Here is an 11,547-nt window from a genome sequence, read left to right as displayed (position 1 = left end):
GCTAGAACATTACAATATTTATTCTAGTTAAAAATGAATAACCTGCCATGACTGTAAAAGTGGCTTTAATCTATTTAAAAACAAAACATTATCTTAAATATGAACATTCCTGTAAGTATGAATGGCAATCTTCAAACACGGAATACGTATTAACACAACGGGATAAAGACCAGGTTTGAAAATACAGCTTTATTAATTTATTAAATGCAAAGAAAACTTAACATCAGTTCAATCAATATAATGGCAGTAACATATTTAAACATAACTATAATTTGTCTTTATTTTGCCTCTCTCAAAACAGACTTGCACACACCCAGTGTTTCACGTGTGGGAGATTCAGTGCAACACATATACTTCCCAACCTCACAATCAGCCTTGACGTGTCTTTTCAAAGAGTTTTTGCTGAATTAATTTAAACGATCGAAGCGTAAACTACACTAGAGAATGATACAGAACACACAGTGTATCATATTACACTGGTTCGGGGCAGCATCGCTTAAGGTAGGGCAGGTGCACAGTTTGAGGGAGACTGCTTTAGTACATTACGTCACCACTCACCTGCTTTGAAGATGACACCTGTGTTGGCGAGCCCGCTCCCTTCTCCTTTGATTGGTTCCTTGCCGGCACTTGCTTCGCCTCGCCAATCAGAGCTCTGCTTTTTGCAACCCCCCAAGATGGCTGCTCCCAGTCCTGTGTTTTTATTTCGTCGCTAATTTGAAATGTTCAGCCACTTCTTTCTTCGAGTTTCACATGCCACTTTACACCGATTGCGCGACAGCTTGATTGAACAGGATATCCGGGGACTTTGCTCAGCATGGCTACCGATAACAGGATCCAGTTTTGGAAAAGGAATGTAAAGGTTCCGGGAAGGTGGGTAGCCCTCGGTGTTTTAATTTGCATGACCAGTTGCTCTATTTTCATGACATACTGATATTATTCCTTCAGACGAGGCTTGTTCGCTGATCTGTCTGATGTATGTGTGGACAGTGTATAGATTCCGGATGTAAACTATGCATGTGCTGTTTCGTTGCTGTCTAATTTGAAAGGCAGCTTTGCCGTAGTTTATTGCTAAATAGGCCACGTGCAAGACCAAGAGAGACGCAGTGGCTGAATCCACGCAGTGTCACTTTTTGTAAATTAACTGATTCTTCAGTGTTTGAATCGGAAGGAACACTGATCTGCAGTGCAAACTTCTCGAGGTTACTGCACTGTGCTAGATGTTTGCAAGACTACTTAAGGGTACACGCCCAGCTGTATGCATGATACTTGCTGGACTTGGACTCGATGAAATTATATTAAATGCATTGGTTGGCTTAACGTATGTGTGTGGTATTAATTTTGTGTGCACAACGAGGACAATAGTTATCACACAGGCATGCCTTCATTCAAGATTAACAAACTTAAAGCAAGACGTGTGTGTACTTACGATTTTATGATATTTGCATTGGGTCTTATTTCAGCTACTAAAATGTTTCCTTTTTTCTTTTTTTTTTTTTTCAATTTATTTGTGTGTTTGTTATGGTACTTTATTTGTGTGTTTGTTTATGCTATGCTATGGTACTTTGGTCTGAATTCAGAAGATGCTGTTCAGTTCAGCTCTAGTTCACAGCCATGGCATATTTTTAAACGGGCTGCATCAGCCAATGTCTCAGTTACTGTGGATCCAGTAGGTGCCCCCTTTCTGGCTCATCTCTCCTGCTGCTTATGTCTGTGTTTGGTAGCTGGAACTGAAGAGCAGCTTCACAAGCCACACATACTTTGCACTCCATCCTTTTCTAAGCTCAAGATGTTCAGTTATTTGCACCTCTCTTTTGTTAACATTATATTTTCAATAATTTGGAAACATGATTTTTTTCCCCCTGTGTCTGTTTGTTTGCTCATACTATTTCTGCAAGTGATTGTGCTGCTAAGTGAGGGTTCAGTTGCTGTGTCCGACTACTATCTCAACACATAGTTTTTAAAAGCAGGCGTTAACACTTGCTATCTTTACTGCATGTTCTGTATTCAGCCGTTTTGCATTTTCTCAACATGGAGCTTAGTAATTTAATGCTGCCTATTAAAATGTATTTCTTTACCAGTTGTGGCATGGAATAATAAGCAGTTTCTTAGTGTCGAAGGGTCACAAAACAGCTCCATTAATATTGCATTCCAATTATTTCTTTATTTACTTTTTTAACATGTAAACAGAACAGGAGTCTCCGACTGTTTAGCATGACAATGACTTATTGCAAGAGTAACATAGAGAACACCACTTAAACTTTCAAGCTGTTGTGATGCAGGGATGGAAATAAGACTCCAGTTGCATAGCAGTTTCACCCATTTTTTATTATGAGATTGATTAGCCACGGTATATAGGTAACAAGCTCAGGTGTGTATTATTAAGAACATAAGAAAGTTTACAAACGAGAGGAGGCCATTCGGCGCATCTTGCTCATTTGGTTGTTAGTAGCTTATTGATCCCAAAATCTCATCAAGCAGCTTCTTGAAGGATCCCAGGGTGTCAGCTTCAATAACATTACTGGGGAGTTGATTCCAGACCCTCACAATTCTCTGTGTAAAAAAGTGTCTCCTATTTTCTGTTCTGAATGCCCCTTTTTCTAAACTCCATTTGTGACCCCTAGTCCTTGTTTCTTTTTTCAGGCTGAAAAAGTCCCTTGGGTCGACACTGTCAATACCTTTTAGAATTTTGAATGCTTGAATTAGGTCGCCACGTAGACTTCTTTGTTCAAGACTGAACAGATTCAATTCTTTTAGCCTGTCTGCATATGACATGCCTTTTAAGCCCGGAATAATTCTGGTCGCTCTCTGGTCGCTCTATTAAACTCATGCAGTAGTAAAACCTGGAATGGATCAAACTGCTATGCAATAGGAGTCTTATTTCCATCCCTGTGATGCATGGAAAACACTGCACCCTGGTACCGTGTGTTGCTGAGGACTTCCAGCAGATATGAAATACAGGTGCTGTTTTCAATGAGAATTATGAATGAAAATAAGCCCCTGTGACAGTCAAGCACAGTACTTTGAGAACAATGTGCAGTCGTGAGGTCTCAATTCAATATGCAGTCTCAAATGCCCAGAAGGATAGTGTAGTGTGACTCATTTCTGCTCAAGCACTGCGCTGGGACAAGAATTCATCAAGTTATGATAATTTCACTGGGAGATAAGAAGCCTGTGTTGCTCTTTATCATAAATGCAGTGTATAAAGTGGTACGCTTTTCTCGAACCCTAGGCTGGCTTGCTCATATGGGAAGTACTGTCAGTTGCTTACAGAGGTATGTATCTGGTGTTTGTGGACTGTGTATCGCTCTGTATAGTCTGTACCCAAACTCCCTTGGTTTTTAGCATGGAGGTGAAATTAAAAAGACAGACATCTGGAAACATGTCCATACCTGTAGCGGGGTGGGGGGGGGGGGGGGGGAGTTTTCAATGTCAACAGTAGCTTTGAGTCTTTAGGTACAACAGTATAGGCAGCTCATCATATTATTATTCTATTTTGAGCCCTGAGAAGGGAATGCTGCAGCACCAGTTATAACCACACATGCATTATGATTCCCAGGCTTTCTGGATAATGGGAGTTTAGTTTTAAATACGTTCCGTAGAGATGTCCATTCAAAGGTTAGTGTTGCATTGCAGAACTGGGTGAGACCCAAGTCAATTGGAAAAACCTATTAAAAGTGAGACTTTAATCTGCATTAGGTGTAAGCATGATGGAAACAGTTACTGAAAACGTGTGTGTGTGGGGGCAGGGGGGGTATATATTTTACATATATTTATTCTACTTTTCACAACAGTCTTCCCTGAAAATATTCTCTGTCAAAATAACTAAATGAGAAGACACACTGTTTTAAAACAAACATTTCATTATTTATTTGTTTATTGGAAAAATGTAAAATATGCCTCGTTTTGAATGGTGTGTGTTTTTTTTTTTTATTTTGTTTAATTAAGTTGCCATTAGTAATGTAATTTACCAAAAATTTGGTGTTTTGATGACACCTGAGAAGACATTTCAGAGAGAGGGCAAAAAAATTAATCTAAAAAAGTATGGGGAGGAGGGGAGTCTACAGTAAATAAAATGATAACTTTATACGTTTTGAAATGGAGGGGAGAAGTACAAACAGGAGTCTACACTGCCATTACGCAGCTAATAAATAAACTAGCTGATCGTGGGAGTTACACATTTTAAAATACTTCATTTATAATTGAGAACTTTTGATAGAACTAATATGTAGAAAGCTGTAATGCATTTACTGTAACCAAACATCAACCATCCTGATAATCATTAATATGGCCCTAAGTCTCTTAATGCTGTGTTTAATATTTCACCCTCTGATGACTTGGAGGTGGCATTTTACTAATAAAAATTGACATTTTGCTAAAATGAGTAAAAAGAAATATAACAAAATAGCAGAAAGCTTGTGCTTCTCCACTGATGTCACTGCGCTTCTGTGTTGAAAGCTTGTGTTCCCACCACTGCTGTGTCACTGCGCTTCTGTGTTGAAAGCTTGTGTTCCCAACGCTGCTGTGTCACTGCGCTCCTGTGTTGAAAGCTTGTGTTCCCACCGCTGCTGTGTCACTGCGCTCCTGTGTTGAAAGCTTGTGTTCCCACCGCTGCTGTGTCACTGCGCTCCTGTGTTGAAAGCTTGTGTTCCCACCGCTGCTGTGTCACTGCGCTCCTGTGTTGAAAGCTTGTGTTCCCACCGCTGCTGTGTCACTGCGCTCCTGTGTTGAAAGCTTGTGTTCCCACCGCTGCTGTGTCACTGCGCTCCTGTGTTGAAAGCTTGTGTTCCCACCGCTGCTGTGTCACTGCGCTCCTGTGTTGAAAGCTTGTGTTCCCACCGCTGCTGTGTCACTGCGCTCCTGTGTTGAAAGCTTGTGTTCCCACCGCTGCTGTGTCACTGCGCTCCTGTGTTGCTTGCTAGTACATGGCACGCAGGGTATAAAAGGACATCATGCTTTATGTAATCATGTTTATTTAAATACACCCCAAACAGAGCCGAGCATGACAGTTAAAGTGAAGCGTACGTTTGTTTTTGAGAGACAATGTCCAGACTCGAACAGTATGAGTAGATAGCCACGGTTCCGCGGTGGAGAGGGGGTGTTGCTGTGTCCTTCGTCCAGTGTGAGCCGATAGCCACGGTTCCGCGGTGGAGAGGGGGTGTTGCTGTGTCCTTCGTTTAGTGTGAGCCGATAGCCACGGTTCCGCGGTGGAGAGGGGGTGTTGCTGTGTCCTTCGTAAAGTGTGAGCCGATACGGTTCCGCGGTGGAGAGGGGGTGTTGCTGTGTCCTTCGTCCAGTGTGAGCCGATAGCCACGGTTCCGCGGTGGAGAGGGGGTGTTGCTGTGTCCTTCGTCCAGTGTGAGCCGATAGCCACGGTTCCGCGGTGGAGAGGGGGTGTTGCTGTGTCCTTCGTACAGTGTGAGCCGATAGCCACGGTTCCGCGGTGGAGAGGGGGTGTTGCTGTGTCCTTTGTCCAGTGTGAGCCGATAGCGGGTGAAAACTGAGCTGTGACGCTCGGTATATTTATTTAACAAAAATAAACAATTGAACCAAAAACACACAAAACAAAGGGCACATAAATAACAAACAAGTATCACGCTTAAACAAGCACGCTTAGCAATTGTTCTATTACTCCACAGATTTACGTCTCTCCTGTGACGCACACAAGACAGCTGCAGGCTTTTATATTCTGGCCACAGTCTGCACGAGATTAAATAAGGATGCGTGACTGTCAGCTAGTTAATCAGTAGCTGATCAGTCATGCATCCTCACGAGGTACTTAAAAATAAAAACAATAACCTGGCGGACGGCCAAACAATACATAATAATACAATAATAATAATAATAATAATAATATCGGACGACTTTCGCGGTCGCATTAACACAAATCGTAACAATAATAAACAAAGGGGCGGGACACACTTCTAAGGTTACAATAAACCAGGCTGACTGATGCACAACTATAGGGAGCAAAACAAAAAGGAATGAAAGAAAGAGGGTCTCATCGACACAGCCAAAAAAAGGCAAGTTAAAGTCGATGACAAAAGATCAAGGATCTCATTCACTAGTGGCTGTAAATGACCAGAATTACCGCGTGGCAGGGCGAAGACACACCATATGCAAAAATGAACCAGCGGTAGCTCGATTCACTAAGCTAATTATATGCACAAATAAAGCAAGATAAACGATTAATTTGCAAGTTGTCAAAACGCGCGGAATTCAGCACACAGAATTCAATACGCGGAATTTTGCATGAAGTTACACACACAGTATTATTGTGTGTGTGTGTGTGTGTGTGTGTGTGTGTGTAATTAGATGTGCCTCCGCGCTTCAGCAGGTAAATTTCAAACAGTAGCAGGTGCTCAATCACAACAGGACAATGCATTAGAATAGGCTGCTTACCACCAATGGCTTCACTAAATGGGCTCCCCAGCAAAAGCATAAAAGGTGAGAGCACACTTGGTAGTTTCGCAGTTTGTAACATTAATTAACCCAATTATGTGAGACAGTTTTTATAGTCCATACAGTGGTGCTAAAGTTTCGACTCTGCTAGCTGCTGCTTCAGAGCAATCTGGAGAAACTAGTATACACAGGCCCCATGTAAACTTTGATTCAATTAGCAAGAACACCATTGGTCACTTACATATAACTAGAAAGACTTCCCATATGGGTATTTGTGATCTAATTGTCTACAAAAGCTGAGTGTATACCGGTTTCAACAGGGCAGATATACTGAGATGACTCAATATAATAATAATCACTAAATACTTGCATACTAAACGTACATTAAATATCAATTTTAAATCAAAAAAAGAAAGTACAGAAAAAGGAGTACAATAAAATTTAGAAATCCCCTATTAATTGTGTTGTAAGGAACAACATAATTACGGTGATTACTTCAAAGATGGTATTATATATACACCAATAACAACTAGAGAGAGCCAGACAAACGAGGCTAAGCTAAGTTCCCTCAGTTCTAGAGTATCCAGCGTATAAATCCAATAGCACTCACTGTATCACAACTTATTAATCAACACCTGCCTCTACTGAAGAGACTAGCCTTCTCTATACCATAGAATTTCAAGGAAGACACCGTGCCGTGATTAGCTGTAATATAATGTCGGGCAATGTTGGCTCAATGTTTACAACGGCCACAACGAAAATGACCTTCTGGTTTGCAGGGAAGCCAGTTCTTTGTAAGAGATGGTGGCGAGTGTCCAGCACGTACCGCCCGATCTTTGACATTGCGTGCACGTCTAAACGTAGCCCTAGGAGGCATGGAAGTGAAAATATTAAGTTGTTTGTCACTTTCCAAAACGTGTTTAAAATGATGTTTCTGATTGCATTGGCTTGTGGATTATACTCGGTGGAGAAATATAGGCGGTGGTTGTCCGCAGTTTTAGTTTTTCTTTGAAATAAAGTACTTCTGTCAGTATGTTTTGCTCTTAAATATGCTCTTTCTGTGTCATGTAGTCTATAGCCCCTCTGTGTGAACTCCTCCCTCATCTGAATGGATTTAGTTTCATACTCCTCTGCTGTACTGCCATTACGTCAGAACTGTAACGGTGGCCCTGCAGGTACAGTACGTATCAGAGACTGTGGGTGGTTGCTTTTTGCCTGTAGTAGTGTGTTTCTGTGGCTTGCAATATTTAGTAGTTTCAAGTGTTATTTTCTCCTTTTAAAAACTGAGAGATCCAAGAAATTTATGCTTGTGTAGCTCTGTTTCTCAGTAAACTTTAAGTTAATTGTTTACCATTTTAACTGGGTACGACTTGCTGCTTGAATTGAAGCCTAATCTGTCGTTTTTGTGCCTCCACTAAATTAGAAGGGTATTGAGCAAGACTCCTAAAGGAAAGGGAGGGTGAAGTGCAGATGCATTTTAAAACAAAAGCTTGGTTTATTTTTAGATCACTCCCCTTCTAGAAAAGACTTCCCCAGCTCGCACTTTCATTGTACTGTAAGGCAGAACAGAAAACACATGCCTGCGTCATCATTTCATACATTTTCTATTTTGTTGTTTGTTTTTTGTTTTTTTTTACACCCAGTCTTATGATTTTTGTCCAGTCTTCAGTATTAATCTTCTTTTAATACCAATGAGTATTTTGATTACATGGGAAGAATATGCTCATAATCTCTTGCATTTTCTTCACAGTTTACAGCCAGTATATGGAGCACAGCATCCTCCTCTTGATCCCCGGATACACAAGACGTAAGTGTTTCAGCACAGGGTCTGCAAAGGGGTGTGATGATTAAGAGCTGTGCACTGAGACTGAGGCACCGTACATCCTGGTGATCTGTGCACACGATTCAACTCCAATGCAGCAGCAGTGTTTGAGGTCTGATCATTTGCACTTGACTAATGATGCGACTTGTGCTGAAAAGAAGGAAGGATCTGTATGTATTGTAATGAATTGACTGGTCAGCATTGAATCCAGATGATTCAGCTGCACTGTGCCACTGCGAGAGTCGGGCAGTACATGGCAGAGAAAACCCCTTAATCCACTATTCAGTCATACAAAGGAAACGCCTGATAAAGTTCAGTCCGTCTCTGACCCCTTGAGGCGTGCAGAAGTACCTCTTACTCCCTCAGCTTGGATAGTGTGCTGTATGAAATCCATATTTCATCCAGAGCTGTTTGTCGATGCACGTCGTTTTTCGATAATTGTGATTTTAAAAGAAAGGTCAGAAATTTTTCTATTATATCTAATAAAAAAAAAAATAAATTATTCTCAATAATAGACTAACAGGATTTTCACGGAGCACAGAGAACAATTCATCATTCTTGAGAGAAATGGATTTAGGAAAGGGAGATCGTGTCTAACCTGCTCGATTTTTTTTTGAGGATGCAACATCGATAATGGATAATTGCAAAGCGCATGACATGGTTTATTTAGATTTCCAGAAAGCTTTTGACAGAGTCCCGCATAAAAGATTAATTCTAAAACTGAACGCATTAGGGATTCAAGGAAACACATGTACATGGATTAGGGAGTGGTTAACATGTAGAAAACAAAAGTACTGATTAGAGGAGAAACCTCAAAATGAAGCGAGGTAACCAATGGAGTACCACAGGGATCAGTATTAGGTCCTCTGCTATTCCTAATCTACATTAATGACTTAGATTCTGGTATAGTAAGCAAACTTGTTAAATTTGCAAATGTCACAAAAACAGGAGGAGTGTCAAACACTGTTGCACAGCAAAGGTAATTTAAAATGATCTAGACAAGATTCAGAACTGGGCAGGCACATTGCAAATAACGTTTAATAGAGAAAAGTGTAAGGTACTGCACGCAGGAAATAAAAATGTACATTATAAATATCATATGGGAAATACTGAAATTGAAGAAGGAATCTATGAAAAAGACTCAGAAATGTCTTCATCTAGGCAATGTGGGCAAGCTATAAAAAAGGGCAACAAGATGCTTGGATATATTGTGAAAAGTGTTGAATTTAAATCAAGGGAACTAATCTTAAAACTGTATCAAGCATTAGTAAGACCACATCTTGAATATTGTGTTCAATTCTGGTCACCTTGCTACAAAAAGGATATTGCTGCTCTAGAAAGAGTGCAAAGAAGAGCGACCAGAATTATTCTGGGTTTAAAAGACATGTCATATGCAGACAGGCGAAAAGAATTTCATCTAAAAGAATCTGTTCAGTCTTGAACATAAAAGACTACGCGGAGACCTAATTCAAGCATCAAAATTCTAAAAGGTATTGACAATGTTGACCCAAGGGACATTTTTGACCTGAAAAAAACAAACAAATTTCAGACTTTTCTACTGAATGGCCTGAACTGAAGGACACGGCAGACTTGAGCCTAGGGTTGCTGCAGTGTCAGACAGGGCCTGCAAAGTCCTGCATCGGGTCGGGTAACCACGGGTCAGAACGTACACTTTGTTTGACGGGTGCGGTTCAGAAAGTTTAGTTTTCGGGTCAGGCTAGGGTCTGAATTTAAATCTCCAGATAACGAATGTACAAATTTGAAAATCAAAGGAATTGCTGGAGGCAGTAAGTCAGCTGAGCAGTGTAACGCCACTGTAATCAGTTTAGTGCTATGCATGGCATGAACCATGAGGACCAATGCACATAAATGTCTGTGAACGAGGTAAAACTGAAGTTGAGGGCGACCAACAAAGAAGACAAGGAGGCAATAACAAAATTGACGGTAAAGTACGTTTGTAAAGATGTACGTTCTTTTGAATCTGTTTCTGGAGATGTTTTTTGTGACTCCGTACGAGGTCTTGACATTGGTGCTCGCGTGGGCTGTGTTGATGGAACAAAACTGTTGCCCGATCCAGCTGCTGGATCTTGAAACATCTGCAAACATAATCCCAACAAATTCGCCATAGTATTATTCCTGAACTGATGGAAGACTTGGGTGAATCAGGTCGCGGAGGGATCACACCAGATATGTGGACTGATCATTATCGGAAAATTTCTTATCTTTGTGAGACTGTGTATTACATCAACTTCAATTGGCTCTTGAAAGAGAGAGTGCTGTGTACTGCTCAGTGGGACAGTACATTTTGAAAAACTGCAGAGAACATTAAACCAGCCTTCATACATGCACTGAGAGTTCAATTTGGACTGGCTTTTTTACTAAACTTGTCTGTGTAACATATTGTGGTGCTAATATCGTATCAGCATGGGGAACTGTTACACGCTTGAACTGCAGTGCACACCTGCTCAATACAGTGTTGCAAAATACTATTGGTCGAAATGCGAATGAGGATGTTTTTTCCGAAGAAATAGCAAGCATCGTTGAAGCTGAAAAGGCACTGGTTGCATACTTTAAACAATCCAACCTACAGAATCGGCTACAGAAGACACTGAAGGTTTCTGTTGAAACACGCTGGAGCAGTCTTTATATTGTGCTGGAATCAATATATTCCCAATATGAGGACATCAAAGAATACTGACAGAGAGGGGCAAAAACTATTTGGATTCAGAGAACGTTGGAAGCCTAGTTTCATTCCTACAGTGTTTCAGGAAAGCCACAAATGCTCTGGAAGCTTAAAAAAGCCCATCATTGCATCTCACCGTTGTCTGTCTCGAACGGCTTAAACGTCACCTTCAACCTTTAAACGACCTTTTCTTCATTGAAATGCAAATGGCTTTCCATTCTGCTGAACAAATGTGAAGTTCACATCTTGCACAAAATCGCCGTGTTCATGCACCCAAAACTGAAAAGTTTAAAACTTCTGGATAACGAGAAGGACATCTTAAGTGTCCATAATGAAGTGCGATGCATGACTACTGAGATCATGGACCAAAAGGAACAACCCTGCGCCACAGCAAATGCATACCAGCAAAGAAAATGAAAATGACCAAGAAGATTGACAATTTTGAATTCAGCAGCGACTGGAATATGTGTGTGTGTATATATATATATATATATATATATATATATATATATATATATATATATATATATATATATATATATATATATATATATATATATATTATATATATATATATTTTTTTTTAATAGTTTTGTTTTCAAAGTAGACATTACTGGAAATGCATTTTGTTTATTATTACTAA

The 11,547-nt window shown here is 40.4% G+C and overlaps 1 protein-coding gene across 3 annotated transcripts in view; it reads left to right on the top strand.

Moving 5' to 3' along the window:
• Positions 1 to 651: 651 nt before the first annotated feature.
• Positions 652 to 11,547, top strand: part of LOC121304743 (TBC1 domain family member 22B-like) — a 138,596-nt gene continuing 127,700 nt past the window's right edge. For 2 of the 3 annotated variants that reach the window (XM_041236115.1, XM_041236117.1), the window contains exons 1-2: positions 652 to 870; positions 8,150 to 8,206. In XM_041236115.1, coding sequence (XP_041092049.1) covers positions 815 to 870; positions 8,150 to 8,206 — 113 coding nt within the window. In that variant the 5' untranslated portion in view covers positions 652 to 814. The remainder of the gene's footprint in view (positions 871 to 8,149; positions 8,207 to 11,547) is intronic. The other variant, XM_041236116.1, reaches the window with a different exon arrangement.

The sequence above is a fragment of the Polyodon spathula genome, chromosome 39, assembly GCF_017654505.1.
Source record: "Polyodon spathula isolate WHYD16114869_AA chromosome 39, ASM1765450v1, whole genome shotgun sequence".
NCBI lineage: Eukaryota > Metazoa > Chordata > Actinopteri > Acipenseriformes > Polyodontidae > Polyodon > Polyodon spathula.
Note: the sequence above shows the minus strand (reverse complement) of the source record. Positions and strands in the feature narration are given on the sequence as shown.